At 39.4% G+C, this 21,895-nt stretch overlaps 1 protein-coding gene across 1 annotated transcript; it reads right to left on the minus strand.

Moving 5' to 3' along the window:
• Nucleotides 1–1,026: 1,026 nt before the first annotated feature.
• Nucleotides 1,027–15,485, minus strand: LOC753335. Its single transcript, XM_001181889.4, has 8 exons — nucleotides 15,293–15,485; nucleotides 10,573–10,636; nucleotides 7,372–7,424; nucleotides 6,224–6,352; nucleotides 5,022–5,212; nucleotides 3,940–4,017; nucleotides 2,949–3,165; nucleotides 1,027–2,036 (listed from the first exon to the last, which is right to left on the minus strand). The coding sequence occupies exons 1-8, from the start codon at nucleotides 15,483–15,485 to the stop codon at nucleotides 1,990–1,992; spliced, it is 972 nt and encodes a 323-aa protein (XP_001181889.1). The 3' UTR covers nucleotides 1,027–1,989.
• Between the last annotated feature and the right edge of the window lie 6,410 nt (nucleotides 15,486–21,895).

The raw sequence follows: 21,895 nt of genomic DNA on the forward strand, positions 1-21,895 counted from the left end.
CATTATAATTTGAGAAATAATAGCTTTGCAATTATGTTCATTCTCTATGGGATGTCGTCTGCTTGGGCTGTGTTGGTCCATATAGTGACGTCATTAAAACATCGTTATTTTTCCGGCAAATCTCTCGTATATCCCAGCTGCTATGGAGGTGGCTGCATTTGTATTTTTCTTAATCACCCGATATGTAGTTGACCTAAGCCTTGTACGATGGCCATCTGTTACCTTACCAGTTTCTAATGATACATTAGTTGACATATTTGTGATCTTCTTTGAATTTCACCTTTAAAGTATTCAAAGAAAGACGCGATGTAGACGAAACTTGGCACATAACTGAGACGAATATACATTGAGAAAGAACACCCTTTCCTTTTGGTGACACTATTTTATTGAGTTATCCCGATATTCATAAGAATTTTAAACATTTCATCGTACATGCACATATGACGCATGTGTATGCACATCAAAACGCGGTAAAAAAATAACTGGATCGTCCCAAATTACTCTAAATTTTGGTATTCCCGAAATATTCTACTTTTCGATATCTAATATGTTATATTTTCTCTTTATTCGAAATATTATGGACTTAGAGCTTTACCAGAGAATTACATTGATGACATTTATTATAAGAATGAATATAAAATAAAATAAGTAGAGGTGTCGTGATCGAGTGGATATGTCGCCGGACTGTCGATCGCAAGGTCCGCGGTTCGAGTCCCGCCGCGGACCTTTGGCAAGACATTGATCTACATTTGCCACACTCAACCCAGGTGATGTAAATAGGTACCTGGCAGGAATTAATTTCTTGAAATGCTGGAGCACTGTATAAACGGCAGCTAGGCTAAATCCGGGGTAATATTTAAATGCGCCTCGGAATAGCATTATCTAGATAGACGGGCAATAAAAATGCCTATTATTATTATTATAATAAGAATGAGGACAATTATGATGATATCAATTTCAACGATATTAAAAAGAAGAATAACAAATATGATATATTGATGATGATGACAATAGTAATAATAAAAATAGTCATTATAAAAATAATCATTATAATAATACAAATGATAATTATAATGTAAATGATAGTAGGTCTATCATTATTCCTTTACTCCCTTATTCACATAGAATAATTATAATTATTACAGTAATCAAAACATGTGAATACCCCACACCATGCAAATTTGTGTAACTATATTCACTCTTGTAACCTAAAAATAAAACAAAACAAAACAAAATCCAGAAAGACAGTTTTATCAGGAATCTGGCTTAAACTGGCAAAAGAAAGAAAATAATTTTTTACTAAATAAAATGAGGTTAAATTATGAACTTACAATTTGACTGTCTGTGTATACTTCTATGTGTCATATATTTTCAGGCATTCTAAATAGTTTTCTTTTCCCTACACCTATGAATATTAAATTAAATGTTGATACTGCAAAAAAACTGTTATTGCTTCCTCCCACCTAAACTTTAGAGTCATGATTCCATTCACTCCGAAAGACTTTCTCAAGCCAAGTGATTCACAGTTTTAGAGGGCTTGTGTTGTCTGCTGTTTAAGATATACATTATGATCAAACCCTTACTAAAGCCAATGATCACAGAAACTACTTCGAAATATCAAAGTATAAAAGCCTCGTTCAGATCGATATGACACGACAAAACCATAGCGGTTTTTTACGATGACGTAAAGTGAGACACGTTTCTTATTGCTGTGTCTTATAACACAGAGATCAGTTGCCATTCATTTACACATATGATAACCGTAGCGGGATTTTTGTGGCGCTATACCGCGTTATTTACTGAACGAGCCTTTATACTTTGTTATGAATTACACTTTGAAAATACAATTATTTTTTTTCTGAATAAGAATCAGTACTTGGAACGTGACTTAAATCACTCTCTATCTCTCGGTAAGCCAGTAACATTGATGAATTTCATCTTCGGAAGATGGTCACATGATGGAGAACAGACCAATCAGCGTGAGGCTGATTAATATCCGAGGCAGATTTCAGTGTAATCCTGACCGGCGATATGACCTGTTGGCGCAGAACAGGGAAGAAACAAAATGGTTCCGGGTTAAACAACTGTGGGTGGGACTTGTGGAATAATACCTTACAACTCTCACTCTCTCTCTCTCTCTCTCTCTTTTCTCTCTTTTCTGAAATCCACTCTTTTACTTAATCTGACACACTCTCTCTCTCTCTCTCTCTCTCTCTCTCAATAACACCTTCCCTCTTTCTCATCTCCATGTATAACTTTTCAAGTGGCAATAAAGTTTCCTGCTTCTCCCTCCCATGACGCTGAATCACTGACTATGGTAAGCAATCGATACCTCATACATTAAGCTTCCATTTCCTTTTTCATTCAACGTATTTCAATAGCTCAATATCGATCGCTGGTCATTGAGGCATTTTATGTCAATGGCAGATCGAATATTTGTTGTTGTTTGCCGATGGGGGGGGGTGAATAGAATTTACAAAACGGCACCAAGTTTAAACGATTCAAAGTTAATGAAATAAAAATAGACTAGAGGACACAACATTATGATGGGTGTGCATTATCAAACAATTAAATAACGACGAAACTTTTTTTGGAAGCCTACTAAAGACGGAGTAGGGCCAGCGTCGTTTCGTCGTCATAGTTCTAATGGGAAGTCGGACAACATCTGCACACCACTTGAAATAATTTAGATATCGATAAGGCCAAAAAAGTTTGAGATGTTCCTAGAAGGTAAACATTTACAGAGAACATCATTGGATTTTCAGACAGAGATCTTGGAGTAAAGCATAGTAAACTATTCAAAATTTAAACTTGGGATATTCTTTTTGATCAGCGAGGGAAAGAGGGAGAGAGAGAGAAATAGACGAAGGGGAGGGGGTAGAGAGAGGGGGAGACAGACAGAGAGAGGGGGATTAAAGCATTGGTTCCATGACAAAATAACTACTCACCGTGGCGCTCAGGAATCGCCTCGCAGATTTCATTATAGCGCCCTCTGTCCCTGAGACGCTGGAAGGCGTCATTCCACCAATTCACCAAGTCACGGTTGGTGTGTCGTGTCATGATCGAGGCACCGCCAGCCTGGCAGTTGTTATCGAAGTCTGGCGGTGAAATGAGTTTCAGCGAGCTAGTGAACTGACTCAACAATTCACCGAATGCCACGTCAATCTTAAAAAAGAGACGGTTGGTGGTTAATTTTCAAAAGTATTCATAACATTTCTAGGTTAAAATGTAGCAAATCCCCTTTAAGCTTGTTTTGATCCAGGGGTGCCAGTAGAATAAGGACAGATATAGTGATTTGACTTCATACAAGCTTAAAGGGGATTTGCTACATACAAACAAGAGCCCAACAGACCTCATCGTGTAGTTATTTTTCATTGGTAAGTTTTCGAAAAGGGGGAAAGAAGGAAAGGGAGATCAAGGGTAAGAAAGGGAAGACGTAGAGGAAGAGGAAAGATGAGAACAAAAAGAAGAACAAAACACAAGAAAAAAGAAAAACCCGAGTACAAGAAGGAGAAGAAGGAGTAGGAGGATATGTAACAATGATGGGGATGAAAGAATTGAACATGACGCCGTCAACAATGAGAACGATTATAATGGCAATGATTATAATCACCGAAACAACACGAGTTACATGTCAAAAGATGCAGTACGTTGTGCCTTTGAAAACTAAAAAAGTATAACATGTATCATGTATAACTTTAAAGTAATAGGCTGCATTATGTAGTAATTTAGATTTATCATAATTCTTATTCTAACAAGTAGGTTTTCGATTGTTTATCATACATAAACGGTATTATTGAAAACGAATATGCTGTAAAATGGCTTTGTACATTTTGTGATTGCTTTTGAAGGTAACCGTCCCCATGGTCTCAATCTGAGCTGCTATTCACTCTAGTTTGTACACCAAATAGATGAATTTAAATAGAAGGAAATACTTACCACTCCATTCAGGACTGCGTCGATCATGAGATCAGCCGATTGGTAGTGGAATATCTGGTTGGCACTGAGCGTGGAACTCTGTATATATGGGAGATTTGTAAAAGGTAGAGAGAAAGAAAAGCAGGAGGACAGACATAGGAGGTGGGGGCAAGAGACGAGGGGAACCGAGAGAAGAAACGAGGAGGGGGAATAGAGAGGAGAGTAGAGAGAGAGAGAAAGAGAGAGAGAGAGAGAGAGAGAGAGGGGGGAGGGAACAAGAAGGAGAGAGAGGGAGGGGTGGAAAGAGATATGATACGAAAGACAGCGGATGATGAGAGAGGGGAGGGGTAGATGGGGAAAGAAAAAGGAAATACATACAGAAAAAGGTAAATGAATAAACAAATATATTAAAGAATATAGAAAGAGAAGATCGAGATATAGGGACGACAGGTGTAGAGAAAAAAAAGAAAGAGAGATAGAGAGATAGAGACAGGGAGAAGATCCAAACAGGGTTGATGAGGAAAGAATATAATAATAACATTTAAACGTTGTTTTACATAGTGCAAATGAGGATAGGAACAAAAAAGAATAGAGAGAGAGGGAGAGAGAGAGAGAGAGAGATTCCAAGGATGGAGACCGAGAGAGTGAGGGGAAGGGGCCAGAGAAAAAAGTGGAAAGAGCATGAAATAAAGTTTGTAAATATATATACACATGGGCAAGTAAATATCACATAGAGATATAAATATGCAAGAGAACCAATGGACTCGTAAACCTCTTCACTCGACTCAAACTAAGTAAGGTTTGAGATTGATTTAAAACAAATATTGAAAATCATGAGGATAATGGGAAATGGCAGCATAAAACAGGCTTTAACAAGATTTGATTTGACGTGGTCAACAAAAGACCTTCTCTTGAAAAGCTTGCCATAATTTAGTGTTTGTAAGTGAAAAGAAAATATCAGTAAATTTGATGACGAATAACCTTTCTTTACAACAATAAATTATAATGTTGTGCTCTACAAAACATCATAACTCAACGTATTTTACATCAGCATTTTACATTGACATTTAATACATTGACATTTATTTGGTCATTATATTTACCACGATGTTTTTGTAGCGGGCGAGGCAAAACTCGTCCGAATTCCAGCCATCCAGAAATCCAACTGTCAGATTGGTCAAATCGTTATACGTCACTGTGCTGTCATTCTTGGCGAAGAGGGCGACAGCGCGTCCATTGGTGTATGGCACTGTGAAATAATACGTCAGCAGGCGATCGAGAGTTTGGACCCAACCTGAAACAAAATATGTAGGATGCTAACATAAGTTCGGAAAATAAATTCGTTTTGTTTTATATTACGATTAAGGCTATAACGTCAGAAAAGTAGATTTTGATTGCGTTCATAAAGCTGAGCATTTTGATCATTGAAATTGTTACTGTTTTTCCACCCGAAATACGAGAAACTACAGGATACAGTGAAATACAAATTAAACTAGTAATTTGTTGTTGATAGACACCATAGGTTTTTTGTTAAAGGTGTCGTTTGTAAATGCATACTTATAAGGAATAACGCGCCCGGAGATTCTCCCCTGTGACTCGTGTTAGCTCACTATTGTTTGACATATGAACAAGATGAATGAGATCAGGAACAATTTTTTGTTAGGGTGGAGCTCAGCAGGTCTGGATAAATTATTTTGAAACATATTCAAAAATCTATTAAATAAGTACATAGATGTTTGAGTAACATAATATGAGTTGTATGCAGCCTTGCACATCAACAGGAATTAACTTATATTTAAATTGATTTGATAAAAGAAAGACACAACTAAGCATATATCATGGTGTCATAATAATAATAATAAAAATATTAAATATTTATATAGCGCACATATCCACCATGCATGGTGCTCAAGGCGCTCCAACATTGCCCCGGCTCTGCTAGGCAGCCGATTTCGGCTCTCACAGCATTCAAGGAATTCATTCCTACCGATAACCAATTAATGGGTAGGGAGTGGCAAACGTAGGTGAATATCTTGCCAAAAGACATTAGTGCCGTGGCAGGAGTCGAACCGGGCATTCTGTGATTCACTGTCCGACGACTTATCCACTAGACCACAACACCTCTAGGTTTATTATCACTTTCTATGTTATACAAGAAAATAAGTTCTAATGAATTTAAGGCAAGGATAATCTGTATCGAAACAATAAATAAATTAATATATATATTATATATTATATATTATATATATATATAATTCAATTAATCAATAAATCAATTCATCATTAAATAAGAATAATAACTAACCTGTACATCCATCGTACCATCCGCCCATGAGCCCTGGGCCACCCCTGGGCCGCTCACCCGCTTGGTTGTCCCAACAATGTTCGTAGACGTCATAAACCAGTTGACAGTTCTTGTTCGCTATCGAACACACTGAAAACATGAAGAAATAATCAAGCATTACATCTAATTCAAAAGAACCTTGATAGTGGTGGTTATTTTACCTGACAGCTAAGAAAGCAATTGGATAAAGACGATTAAAATTGTTTATAATATAATGAAGCAGATCCTAATCAAATGATTGGTTGAGAGTCTACACGTGACCAGGCATTTATTTTGCCTAACACGTAATTTTACTAATGACCGGTCATTAATATTAATGAACGGTCATTAGTAAAATCGTGTTATAAAACGTCCTTTCATAAAACAATAAAACATCATTTCATTAACACAATTACAACTTTTTTTCGCAAAAAATCAACTCAAGATTAATCACAATACCCTATCGTATGCCGCAAAGATATCATGTTCGGATTGCGTTTTACGTCATTGTCATTGTAGCACCTTTCAATAGACTACGCACAAAGCCATTAAAATTGACATATGCCTCGTTGACACTTGCACGCATTTTGGTCCCGCACTGCCCCGCTATATGGCGTGCCAATGCGTGCCAATTAGTGGCACGCAGCGGCACGCAGGGTCACGTCTAATTTACGAATAGTTCACGCAATGCGTAACCACCAGGACACGCATTCGTAGACTATGCGCATGGCATGCGAAAACTGCGCGGGAAGTATTCGCAGCCAATGCGCAAATTGTGCGCAAATTAGTCGTTAACTAGTCGTGAACATGCGTGTCACTAGGCTATCGGACACGCATCGGCGCGCACTGGCACGCCTAGGCAGCGCATAGGATGCGCATAGTTCACGAAGTGTTCACGAACGTTGCCAAACAAAATTGTCGTGCCAAAATTTTGAACATTTTAAAAATTCTGTCACGCATCTCACGCACGGGCCGCATTCGCCCGCATCCTCCTGCTCGCTACCACGAGTATTTCCCGCATTGGCACGCAAGAGTATGTGTCTATGCGCAAACTATGCGCAAACCAAAATGCGGGCAAGTGTCAACAGGGCATTAGGTTGTACTTTCTTTCTTTCCATCCCTCTTCTTACCTGCGTCCACCATGTCTGGGCCGAATCCCTTGATGGTGTATGTTGTCTCATCCCTGTAACCATGGAAAAGGTGACATGGATAGCATGAACACTCAACTATTTACCCTATTTCTAAAATATTAGCAATATGCTTTCACCCACACACATAATGCCACATATACACGCCCACACTTACTCACGACCTTGAATGCATCAGTGATCCAATGAGATCGGTTATCAACAAATCATATCACCACTATCACTATTACAACCCCGTCATCATTAATATCATATCATCACATCGCAATCATCACTAGTATCAACATTTTTTTAAAATCATAAATGTTTTCATGGAAAAGCAGCACTAAGCAGAACTACCACCGCCTACTCCACTAACACCATCATCAATATCATCATCATCATCATCATCATCATCACCATCATGCATGATCATCACTGCAACCAGCCAAATCACCGGGTCCTAACAGCCATCACCGCTACCACTATCACCTTCATTATTGTGATAGCCATCAATTTTATATCAGGATCATCATCAGCAGCACCCAGGGGCGTCGCCAAAGGGGGGGGGGGGGGTGTGGGGGTGCGACACCCCTCCACCTGTCAAGATATTGTCGGTAAAATTGCGCTGCCGTCGGGAAAAAAGAGAAAAAGGGGAGGGGAAAAAAGAGAGGGAAAGGGAAAGAAAAGAAAAAAGAAAAGAAAAAAGAAAAGGAAAAGAAAAGAAAGAAAGGAAAAGAAAGGAAAGAAAGAAAAAGAAAGGAAAAGTAAGGAAAGAAAAGAGAAGAAAGAAAGAGAAAAAAGAAAAAGAGGGAGGAGAGGAAAGAAAGGAAAAGAAAGAAAAGGGGGAAAAAGAGAGAAAAAGAGTAAAAGGGAAACAAAAGAAACGGGGGTGAAAGAGAGGAGAGAGAGGAGGAGTGGGAGTAAAAGAGAGAAGGGGGTTGTTGGGTGGAGTCGTCTCGTCGAGGGAGCAAGAAAGTCACGGGTAAATATGTTGCTATGTCGGGTCAGCTGTGTTGGTATTCTTGCTCGATCCTCGTGTACTATATCAATGCAGAAGTTTGAAGTCGGTGAGATGTATATTGTCGGTCGGACGGCAAGTTTTTTTCACTACGAACTGTGACTTTTTATCCGCTGTGACGACTTCAAGAGTGACTACAACTACAATACTTGTATTTTCTCGAAGTTTCACTTTCCTATAATATCAGCTAAAGAAATCAGAGGTTTAAAATTTTCGGGGAAACTATATTCAAACAAGGTTTAAGAGTCAACAACGGTACGACGAATCGTCTTCCTTTCTCTATATTGTGATGAAACGCCCAAAATTCCGCGCTTCGCGCGAAGGGAGAAAATGTCATTTAGACGAGTCGAGAACGGTACAACGAATCGTCTTCTTTCTCTAATAATTTAATGTAACGTCAAAGCTTTCGCGCTTCGCGCGAGAGGGGAAAACTGAATTCAGACAATTAGGGCTTATTAAGAGTCGAAAACGGTACAAACGAATCGTCTTCTTTCTCTAATAATTTAATGAAACGTCAAAGCTTCCGCGCTTCGCGCGAGAGGGGGAAACTGAATTCCGACAATTAGGGCTTATTAAGAGTCGAAAACGGTACAACGAATCGTCTTCTTTCTCTAATAATTTAATGTAACGTCAAAGCTTTCGCGCTTCGCGCGAGAGGGGAAAACTGAATTCAGACAATTAGGGCTTACTAAGAGTCGAAAACGGTACAAACGAATCGTCTTCTTTCTCTAATAATTTAATGAAACGTCAAAGCTTCCGCGCTTCGCGCGAGAGGGGAAACTGAATTTCGACAATTAGGGCGTATTAAGAGTCGAAAACGGTACAACAAATCATCTTCTTTCTCTAATAATTTAATGTAACGTCATAACTTCCGCGCTTTGCGCGAGAGGAGGAGAAACTGAATTCAGAGTCGAAAACGGTACAACGAATCATCTTCTTTCTCTAATAATTTAATGGAACGTCAAAATTTCCGCGCTTCGCGCGGGAGGGAGAAGCTTTATTCAGACAAGGATTAAGAGTCGAGCACGATTCAACGAATCGTCTACTTTCTCTAATAATCGCGCGGAAGGGGGACAACTGAATTCAGATAAGGATTAAGAGTCGAAAACAGTGCACCAAATAGGGCTTATTAAGAGTCGAAAACGGTACAAACGAATCGTCTTCTTTCTCGAATAATTTAATGAAACGTCAAAGCATCCGCGCTTCGCGCGAGGGGGGGGGGGGAACTGAATTCCGACAATTAGGGCTTATTAAGAGTCGAAAACGGCACAAACAAATCGTCTTCTTTCTCTAATAATTTAATGAAACGTCAAAACTTCCGCGCTTTGCGCGAGAGGGGGAGAAATTGAAATTCAGACAAGGATAAACGGTTGAGAACGGTACAGCAAATCGTCTTCTTTTCATAATAATTGAATGGAAAGTCAAAGCTTTCGCGCTTCGCGCGGGAGGGGGGGGGAAACTTCATTTAGACAAGGATTTACAGTCGAGAAAGGTACAATAATCGTCTTCTTTTCCTAATAATTTAGAGGCCTATCACCCACACCCCCTAATGAGCGCTCTTTAAGTGAGTCGCTTGCTCACTACCGCCTTCCCTAAAATAAGATCCCAGCTCCGCGTCTGCATTAAAATATATCAGCTATGATGCTGTCTAAGTTGACGAAATAATTCGTATATTTATGTCTTCGAGGAAAATTACCATTTACGCATATGCAAGTACTATAGATAGTCCATAGGAAAAACAATTTAGCCTTCGGCCCCGGGTTTATAGGGTTATATTTGTAGATATTGGACATTTAATTTTGTCGGTAATTGGCCGCTAGTTTTGTCGGTAATCGTTGGCCTCTACACCCCCCCCCCCCCCACTGAAAAAGGTCTAGCGACGCCCCTGGCAGCACCACCATCATAAAATTCACCTCAACCGACATCACTACCACCACGGCACCACCGATCTTACCATCAACATCAACATCATCATCATCATCATAATCATCATCATCATCCTCATAATCATCATCATCATCAACATCATCATCATCATCATCATCATCGTCGATCTCCAGTCATCATCAATATTATCATCCTCAAAATCATCATCAGCAGCATCATCGTCATCATTATCATAATCTTCATCACCATCATTAGCGTTAAAATGCTCTACCTACGTCTACTCAGGGTACACTTACAAATATTCCAAGATGTCATCATAGTGACCGATGGCAAAGAGCCAGACCTTGTCATCACTGCTGCCTAATTTATGAAAGAAAATGAAAACAAAATGAAATGCTTATTTTTTGGTTTATTATAATATGTTTTGCAAAAATAGAATATGTATTAAAGCCCCACCGCACTACCTATTGCTACTTGCGCCCTATATACAGTGCGTCCCAAAAAAACTATACACTTTTGAAATGGCTGCCGAATAAAAGAATATATGATTATGGGGGAAAAGTTATATATGTATGGAAAGCTCATAAACTCAACTTTCTTATGACACCAAAAGGTCAGAAAATAATTCATGATTGGGTGAGCACTGCTCACTTTTGTAAAGGGTATGAAAATTAGGTTGCGCAGGAATTAGCCTTCCAATTTGTGAGAGTAAATCCTTTGGAGCTTACAAAATTTAGGGTGATATCATACATTCATGATTTGCTGAGTGAATTTCATGGTTTATTAAACCAAACTTTTACTCATGAGTGAACAACGTTCCCTGGTAGACTCAGTGGTGTGTTCATGGGAGTTAGGATTGGGTTATGGTACATGTTGTAATTTCCATGTTACAAACTGTTGTTTTTTACATCTGTGACTTTGAATAAAAACCTTCACCCCACATTTCAGTTACCATTTACCTGAAGAATAAGTAGCCGGCATCTTGGACATTCCTTTTTTCAACAAACCGTATTTGAATATTCAATTTACATAATAATCCCTACCTGGGTATTAAGTAAATCAATGAGATGTTCAACTAATCTTACAATAATTGAAATGTGGGGTGAAGGTTTGTATTCAAAGTCACAGATGTAAAAAAATAAAATAACATTTTGTAAATTAAACATGGAAATTACAACATGTACCATCACCCCACCCTGACTCCCATGAACACACCACTGAGTCTACCAGGGAAAGTTACAATGCTACAATACAAAATGCAATTCATGTTCACTCATGCATAAAAGTTTGGTTTAATAAACCATGAAATTCACTCAGCAAATCATGAATGTATCATATCACCCTCAATTTTGTAAGCTCCAAAGGATTTACTCTCACAAATTGGGATGCTAATTCCTGCACAACCTAATTTTCATACCCTTTACAAAAGCGAGCAGTGCTCACCCAAGCATTAATTATTTTTAGACTTTTTGGTTTCATATGAAAGTTGAGTTTATGAACTTTCCATACATATAGAACTTTTTCCCCAGAATCATGGATTTTTTATTCGGCAGCCATTTCAAAAGTGTATAGTTTTTTCTGTATAGCAAACAATGCCTAATCGGTGACCATTGGTACCCCATGGTCACCTTTTTCTTATGTCAACTGAGAGCTGATTTGATGAGATAACCACCTTACGGTGACCATGCAGGAAGGTCTAATCCCTCCTGGCCAAAATAGTACAAATGGGATTTGAAACGAGAACCACCAAAGACCATCGTGTACTTTATATATACAGCTGAAAAATATAACGAGCATTATGGCAACAGCGGACAGGCCGATATATGGGCTTGCACTTTAATAGTCGGGTGATGATATACGCCCCCCCCCCCCACCCTTCCCTACAACCCCGCCCTCTTTAACCAGTCACTAGCCTAACAAAAACAAGAACAACAAAAATAAAAGCTTAATTAAATGAGAAGAAAGTTTCTAAAGGTCTTCAAGATTGACAGCCCATTGAATAAGACCGAGAAAACAAAGACCTTATGCGTTAAGCCCCAGGCACACTATACGACCCACTACGATCCGATTTCGAAAGAATTTGTAATAGCAACTGATACAAACATTCAAACATGTAAAAGCTTAATGACCTAGGATCTGAATAGTCATATGATTAAGAAAATCATACTGACATCAGATTGTCTAGACATTAGACCGACAACCAGGGGCGTATGCAGGGGGGGGGGGGGGTTGGGGTTTAAACCCCCCCCCCCCTTTGTTTTTTTGTTTTTTGTTTTTTTTTGTTTTTGTTTTATTATTTAAAAAAAAAAAAGTGTCCGCTTACCCCCCCCCCCCCCCCCCCCCCCCCCCCCCCCCCCACTGAGCAACTTTTCGGCCGGCGCGATTTTCAAATTTTCGGGAGCAAAATATTTTAAACCTCCCCCCCCCCCCCCCCCCCACTGAGCAACTTTTCGGCCGGCGCGATTTTCAAATTTTCGGGAGCAAAATATTTTAAACCCCCCCCCCCCCCCTTGAAAAAATCCTGCGTACGCCCCTGCCGACAACAGACCGACATTAGACATACACAGTCCAAAATCAGAACAACACAAATTTACTACTTAGGCTATAAGGAGTGCAGTCGGCATGAAGTCTACAATGGAGTCGGTTAGGCGGTGTGGCTGAGGTGTAGAACCCCATTCCCACCAAAGGGAACGACACGAGACTGAAACTAGACCGAACAACAGATAAACGACACTGATAGGCCAAGAATCAATCGGTTTCGAAGTCAGTTTTGCGATGTGACTGGGGTATAACTTCTAGGTCTATTGTCTATTATCCAGACTAGTTCTTTTGAACCAGAAACCAGTGATTTCCCTTAAACGTTGTATAGAGCCAGTTTCATTCTTCCATTCCCTTTATAAAGATGAATATGAAAGCATTAGAGTGTAAACATGAAGGGGCGTGTACTTCACCGTTAATATCACTTTGAACTTTATCACAGATAACTACAATAAATTAACACACAACATAATGCGCAGTGTCAACAACATTGAGGCCTGGCAGTGCCGTACATGTATATCAAATACATCTCCAAATCTGCTTATACGCAATGATGATTATATATATTGATCGAAACAGACTTAATTAATGTAACGAGCCATGTACATAGTAAGCGGAGGGCCAAAGTAAAAAATAAAGAGGGCTTTGCCTGCCACTACCAAACAAACTTTAATAGCAAACCTTGTTTATTCAAAAGGTTTTATAATAATACACAATATGTCAGAGATTTAAACGGTCACCCTTATATAGGAAGGGGGTCCACTGAAATAGCGGCACTTTTTACGAAAAATAGTATCTTCTAAATAGTATTTAACCTTGAACCTCCATGAAATTCGTCCTATGTGTATTAACTACAAACATAGTAATTAGGATGTGTTTGGTGTTTTTAAGTCGGTTTTTTTTTAGATTAATTTTCAGTGAAACCTCTTATCAACATGTATTTGGTTTCAAAATGATGGATAATAAAAATAAATCAAGTTAATATTAATTTCATGGAGTTATGTAGCATGTAACATATAAATTTTGAGTTTCTTTTTTTTTGGGGGGGGGGGGGAATAAGACATGATGTAGAAAATATAGAGGTCTGCTGAAATGCAGTAGTCCAGTTGTTATCTGGTTATTTGATCTTTCGATAGAGCTGTAATAGTTTTAGTTGCTTTAGGACCTAGTGGATAGCCATTTTTTTCTGTTTGATTTTACCTCATTGAAATGGCATCCAAAGACATAATAGATTAATTTCTATAGTCAACTTGAGTGTGATCGGAAGTCGTCCAAACTTAGAAATCTGAATCTGGCTACCATCCAATTTTTGAAGAATGTGCAATGACCTTGAGAGGACACTTTTTTTCTTTTTTTTGGTCCCAAAAAAAGAAGTAACATCTAACGTGTGATTGTGCACGATTTGAAGCCGATTCGGCTTTTTATTTTGACTAGAATAGTCCAATGCTGTACAATTCCAGTTGTTAGAGTTCTTATCATTATTAAGAACTTAAACGATGATGAAGATTTTCTTTCTAACATAACTGCCACTTTTTTGAGAATCGGATCGCAGGAGGATGGTAACGTGTGTGGTGGGCTTTAAACGTACCATTTTCTCAGTCATCAATACCTATTAATATTCCTCCATCCCTAGCAGGCTTTTAACCTGAGGAATGCCCAACAAAGACATTAACAGGAAACAAGAACAGTTGGAGCACTGGGGTATAGTTGGTAAAGGCTTCATTCGAGGGTTTCCGGGTTCGATCCTTGCTTGGTGCTTTCATTCTTGAACAAGGTGTTTAGTCCACTCCCTCTATACCCAGGTGTCAACGGATACCTGACGACGCTGGGTTAACCGTACTAGTTAGGACACCGGAAGAGCAGGCTACCATTGATTAATAAAACCCAATTATTTTATACAGTCATGTAGGCTATATACATCTCCCCAATAAGCCCATTGCACATAAGGCTTCATTTTGACTGCTTTTAATCAAGAGCTGTTACTAGGGATTTTTAGATTTGCACAACGGAGAACGTGGACTGCCCTTTTAAGGCAATGTTACGTCCTTTTAAGGCACTGAGAGTGACGTTACATTGCCTTAAAAGGGCAGTCCACGTTCTCCGTTGTGCAAATCTAACAGTCCCTAATGCAATAAACCCCATACGCCAGCTATCAAAAGAATTTTGCTTTTTGTATTGTGTCACTCTCATATGGGGCCTTAAAGACCACATCAGTCAATGGCGGCGTAATACGTCAAGAAATTAATTGACGCATCATAATTAGCTTTGACACCTTTGTTAAAGCGAATGTGTAATGTTCAGCGCAAACGTTGATTTGAATTTGCTTTCGCATGCGTCATTCTGGACTTTTAGATTTGCACGTCGACATAGTGGACTGCTACGTGTGACGTCCTTTACTGACGCAGGGATGACGCACATAATAACGCAATCAAAATGACGCCCCGTGTGCAAGATCGACTGGCATAAATTCATACTTACTACTGCCTCCCGATGACAATCCACTAGATGATGACTGGCCAGACTGGGTATAGATGTTTATCGGCTGCCCATCAGATCCAGTCTCGCCCCCTGATTGATTCAAGCTGATTATGCCGAGAACCAAAGCGACGATGCTCACGACAGTCAAACAGCAGACCAGTATCACGGTCAAGAGGTTCCTATCCTGGGCCATAATGGTCAGATGTATGCGAACTTCAAGATCAGGGCCAAAAGAAATCCGGGTGTGTCCTAGCTAGCTGCAATCCAGGCTGCTCAACACTCAAGTGCCGAACACGTAGGCCAAATGAATGCAGCAAGATAATTCGTGAACATTCTTTTTTTTCTCTCTCTATGCATTATTATCCTCGGCTTTATCATTTCATTATGTTGCCTTTCCATGTCATTAGCTGAGAATGGATTTCTTTTCGGAGAAAGGTTGCCGTTGGTAAACATGTTTTACTTGGATGATCACCTATGCATTTGGTTGGGATGATATGCCAGACGTCGCGTCGTCTCTCCTATAGGTTGAGTCCGCCACCCCAGCTTTACGTCATTGAGTCGTCATCTTCCACTCAACGCACCGTCAGCGGCTTTGACGCACCACAATGTCATCGTACCCAACGTTGACCGATGAAAAATAGATCTGCCTTGAATTATCTAGGCATGCGATATTACCTTCGTAGGTTTCTTCAGTGTAGATTATGACGCAATGAAAATGGCGCTTCGTAATGCTTTTTCAGATAAGAAGTGGTCAACCGCTGCGAATATATTTGTTCATACTTTTAAAAAGTCGCAACAAACCAAAACGGGAATGTCGTCTCTCCTATAGGTTGTGAGCACATTTTTTGTTGTCCCTCGGAAATTTAAAAATTTGCACCCCCCGCCCCCCTTGAGCGCCAGGGGGGGGGGGGGAGGCCATCCTCAAAAAAAGGTAAAAATCAAGTGTTTTAACACGTTTTTTCCCCAGGGCGGGGGGCAGGGCCCCCCTGCCCCCCCCCCCCCCCCCCTGGATCCGCCACTGTACAGGACCGACATTTTCTGTGTTTACTTATGTATTTCTTTGTTTTTTGTCAGTCCCGTGGGCTGTCTGCTCATGGGCTATATTATGTCGAGGATCGTTTTAAATTTCCTGTTTCCTAAGTTTTCTTGATTATTCTATTTCCTTGTCCGTCTCATTGGCTGTCCGTAGTACGGGTGTAAGTCTAGTGCACATGAACCTTTTGTTAATGCTTGTCTTGTGGTCTGTTGATCTACTGGGATGACATAGCAGTCCCCAATCCACTGCATCGCAAGCCTGTTTAATAGAAGCACAATTGTAAACATGTTTTTGACAAACAGCCTGATCTGAAATGCCTATCTTCCCCACAAAGAGAAGAACCTAACCCTTTTTATTTTATGTATTCATCATTGATAACAAGAATGAATAACGCTAGCTCAAAAGGGAAGGTTTCTATGGATGTTTGTCTCTAACCCGCTGTTTATATTCACCCCATTAGGTATACAGTGCGTTAAGAAAAAAGTGTGGTAGCTTCTCACTACAAAGTTAAGGTATATGTAACCTTGAAATATATTTCATGATGAAAAGTAAATTGTTTTCTGTTAAATGATACCTTATTCATAATCATTCTGCCACGGGTGACTGAGCAACAGGATCTTTAAAAAGTGTTTTCAAAATTGCCTTGTTTTGGTATTTGATACCAGATGATTATGATAATACTTTTTTAAGAGTCTGTTGCTCCGTCATAGTACATGCCAGCACAATTATGAATATGGTATAATTAGACAGGGTATTAGTTACTGTTTACCATGAAATAGATTTCAAATTCTTATTGATTACGACCTCTTCATTAGGAGCTACCAAATTCGGGTGCACTTTTTGATACACACTGTACCTGATTTATCCAGGCACCTTCTGCAAAATTCATGAAAAGTATACTTCGGTCATGATAATCATGGTTTCTCAGCCATTGAGGCTTCGGTTTCACGCCTCATATCTGCTTTTGTATCGGGAGACAAAGAAACAAAATTGGAATCTGTTATTGTCGAGCACAAGTCGACTTGCTAAACGTAGAAGGAATACAGAAAAAATTTGACATTCAAAGACAAGCTTCCCAAGGCCTCTGCACACAATAGGAGATGAGTTTGCAAATTTGTTTGAGAATTTGAAGGGACCAGTCCTGGAATCAAAAGTACTATCTTACCTTTTCTATGTAGAGAAAGGGAAATTTTGAAGTTCGTATAAAATGTAAAAAAGCATGTAAGTTCAGAAAAGTAAATCACCAAGTGCATGTATATGAAGGAAATAAGTTTTGCTTATTTCCTTTCTTCTGTTTGTTTTGTTGTTGTTTGTTTGGTTTGGTAAATGTGTGTGTGCGTGAGTGCGTGTGCGTGTGCGTGTGTGTGTGTGTGTGTGTGTGTAACGCGTATAATCACTAGGTGAAAATACCAAACTCTCTAACAAAATTGTTTCTAGGAGATATCTCACCCTGTCACTCTTTATTGTGTATATTGGTAGTCCAAAAAAATAAATATGGATGAACGAATCATGTGCCCCTCCCCCACAAAAAGGTCAAAAGGGTAAAGATTATATTTAAATCGGAATTATTGGGAGTTATAAAATGCCAGCCCCCCCCCCAAAAAAAACAGAAACAAATCAGAGAAACAGAAGAAAACAAATCTTAGAGTGAAAGTGAAGGAACGAAATGGACCTATCTAAATGATAACACGTCAGAGGCGGCCCTCCCGGGGGGGGGGGGGGGGCAGGGGGGGGGGCACAGTGCCCCCCCCCCCCACTTTTTCAGATACCCCAAAAGTGCCCCTTTTTAGATAGGAAAAGTGCCCCTTTTATTTTGTAAGAAGTGCCCCTTTTACTTTGACAAGTGCCCCTATTACTTAGTAAAAGTGCCACTTCCCCCTTTTCACCTCTGACGAGTGCCCTTTTTATTTTTGACACGTGTCCTTTTTCCTTCGACATGTTCCCATTTTCCTTTGCAATAAGTGTCCATTTTCCATTCTCATCAATCTTGAAATTATCTTGAATAAGTGCCCTTTTTAATCTCTAGTAAGTGCCTCTTTTCAGGTACGAGAAGTGCCCCTTTTCACTTTTAATAAGTGCCCCCTTCACCTCTGATTATTGCCTTATTCAAAACTGAGAGGTGCTCCTTTAATACTTTGACAACTTCCCCTTTTTTCCTTTGTAAGAAGTGCCCCTTCTCCTTTTAATAACTACCCCTTTTTTAAACTCGGATGAGCACACCTTTCATTTTAACATGTGCCCCTCGTATTTTCGAATAAGTGCCCCTTTTCCTTATGATAAGTGCCCCCATTAAAAAGAGAGAGCTCCTTCCCCTTCTCACAACTACCCCTTTCCCTTTCTAATAAGTGTCCCTTTTCCTTATGATAAGTGCCCCATTAAAAAGAAAGAGCTCCTTCCCCTTCTCATAACTGCCCCTTTTAAAAATCTGAACAGTCCCCCTTTTCATTCACCAAATGCACATTTTCCTTTATTATAAGTGCCCCTTTTACATTTTCATAAGTGCCCCTTTTCATATCTGGTCAGTGCCCCTTTTAACTCTGATAATTCCCCTTTTAATAATGATACGTGCCCATTTTCCTTTCTAATAAGGGACCTATCCCCTTTTCACCTCTTATAAATGCCCTTATCAAAATCTGATGGGTGGCCCTTTTCCGTCAACAGATGCCTATTTCCCATTTTCGTAAACGCCTCTTTTTCATCACCGGTGAGTGCCTCTTTTCAGGTGAAAAAATGCCTCATTTTCACCCTTATAATTATCCTTTGTACTTTGACACGTGCTCCTTTTCTTTTCTAATAAGTGTCTTATCCCTTTCGATAATTGTCCCCTTTTCATGTAATCATTAAACGTGCCCCTTATTTAAAGCGACTAAGAGCAATTTCCCCCAAAGTTCGCTCGCTGCGCTCGCTCGCATTTAAAGATGATATAATTATGTTACTTATCAAAGGTCTTTTCAGTCTTCCGTTATGAGAATGTGCTTATAACCCCATCACGATTGGCTTTTTTCCTCTCTATAAGATGTCATTTTTCACACTGCGACCTCACAGATCTTTAAAATTTTTCTCGCTCGCTTCGCTCGCTCGTAAATGCATATTCAGACATCACACCCAGCTGTAAAGTATGATGCTTAAGCGATATCTTGTATGATGTATGAAGAGAAACAAATATTGAAATCATCCCTGATAATGTAATCACAATGTAGGGGTATATACCAATGTCTAAAAAATTGTATATTTTCGCTTTGAGATTTCCCACTGTAGGTGCCCTTTTTTTTCCAGAAAGTGCCCTTTTTTGTTGGTGCCCCCCCCCCCCACTTTGGAAGTCGCTCGGCCGCCCCTGTAACACGTGTCAACTTTTAAAACCTATTATCTAATAGTACATGTGATATTCCACAGTCCGTTTCTTTCTACGTCCACCCATGAGTCTACAATTTATTTAGTTGGTTTTTAATTTTATATATATATAAATGGGACGGTTTACCAGTTTTGCAAAGGACACAAAGTCGTAAAGGGGTCTTTCCTTGTTATTCTTTCAAACTTCGATAATCATATATCCCAAATAGGAAGTTAGTTGTAAGAGTAGCCAATAGGCCAAGGCCGGGCATACTTCAGCTGATTGATTGATTGATTTTTATTCGACAAGCTTCCAACATACAACAATATACAATAGTAACAGATCAAAAATAAGTCAGCTTGAACAGGATAACCCACGAAAGCTCGAGAGCTTATTTCCAGTGCATGGGGTCCCTTACAGACCTGTATGAAATTAATAAGTTAAGATAGTTATATTTACAGACAGATAAGAAAATTAAAAGAACTACTTATTAAAGATAATAATAATAATAACAACATTAAACTGATGATAGAAATGATATCAATTACAAGAAGAAAAAGAAGAAGGAGAAGAAGAAAAAGAGGAGAACTGTATACCTCCCATTTCCCAATGATGTTCAAGTCGACAGTTTTGCGGGGGTATTCCGTTACTGACGACAGGGAATTTCCAAAATCAATTTAGACAACCTAATACTAACCGTCAAAATATGTTGCTGCAAACAACATGCTTTTGAGACATAGGCTATAACATTTTGTATGTTGTCACATCCCAAATCCCCATTCCTACCCAATTATTCACAAACACACAAGCAACGCGCGCGCACACATTTCTATTTTATTTTGAATAACCATGTAGCTGTTGTGAACTATTCGTCATTTTTATCATCGCCATTAAGGTTTGATTTCGGTTTGATGTTCCGACTCAATGGTGCATCAAAACATGTTCTTTCATTCCAAAGTGTATATAGAATGGTATTGTTATGGGCCTAACAATAGCGTTTTTTAACAACAACCAAAAGGAACAAAAATGAGAAGGGGGGGGGGGGCATCAATGCTGCCATGGAGAGATATGATAATGTCGCTAATTTCTAGGACATTCTAAAAATAGTGGGAGGGGGCCAGGAGAGCGACAGCCAAGCAGACTAGACTGACAATCCACTAAACCGTTCATGTAGGTCTTGTAAACCCTTAGAAAAATTGTTAGAAGGGCAATGACACGGGCATGTCGGAGGACTGTCGATCTCGTAAGCCTTTAAGTCATCATTTGGCTGGTCCATGCATATTAACTATCATACATGTATTATAGAGATTATTATAGTGATAACCGTATCCCACATATCAAGAAGAAACGTGGATTGCTTACAATTATTATAACTCATGTCTATCATCACATGCATCTTTCATTACGCTTGCTAGTGCCTAAATTAGCAGACCCGGGGCAGATCCCACCCCTGCCCCCCAAAAAATATGTTTTTAGTTTAAAAAAATAAAATTTCAATTCCACTTTAAAAAAAAAGAAGAAGAAGAAAACGGGCTCCCATGCATCCCTGGCTAAATTTATATTTAAACAAAGTACTTTTTGGCCCCAGGTAGTAGGGGGGGGGGCGTGTTGAGTAAACACAAAATAGTGCCCCCCCCCCCCCCCCCCGCTTATTCACCGGCTGGCTGATTTGCCGCTAAATATTTTCTACTAATATTGTTAGGCCCATAACAATATCATTATATACACTTTAGAATTCAAAAAACGAATTTGATGCACCATTGAGTCGGAAAATTAAAAAATTAAACCGGCATCCCGAAATCAGAATTGACGAATAGAGGTTCAGCTATGGTTATTCAAAATAAAATAAAAATGTGTTTGCTTGTGTGTTTGTGTATAATTGGGCAGGAATGGGGATTTGGGATGTGACAACATACAAAATGTTATAGCCGTTGTCTCAAAAGCATGTTGTTTGCAGCAACATATTTTGACGGTTAGTATTAGGTTGTCTAAATTGATTTTGGAAATTCCCTGTCGTCGGCAACGGAATATTAATATGACAACTCAACTTAAAATGTACACTTGACCCTCATTGGGAGATATGCGGTTGAAGTATGCTCGGCCTATAATTAAGCTAGCCCTTATGGACAATCACAATGTTCACATCGTTGTCACAGTAAGTTTCAGACCATGTGGTTTACCCAGTGGCGTACGCAGAATTTTTCCAAGGGGGGGGGGGGGGTTAAAATCGGGCCAA

Source organism: Strongylocentrotus purpuratus, unplaced genomic scaffold, assembly GCF_000002235.5.
Source record: "Strongylocentrotus purpuratus isolate Spur 01 unplaced genomic scaffold, Spur_5.0 spur5_scaffold_17, whole genome shotgun sequence".
NCBI classification, from domain to species: Eukaryota; Metazoa; Echinodermata; class Echinoidea; order Camarodonta; family Strongylocentrotidae; genus Strongylocentrotus; species Strongylocentrotus purpuratus.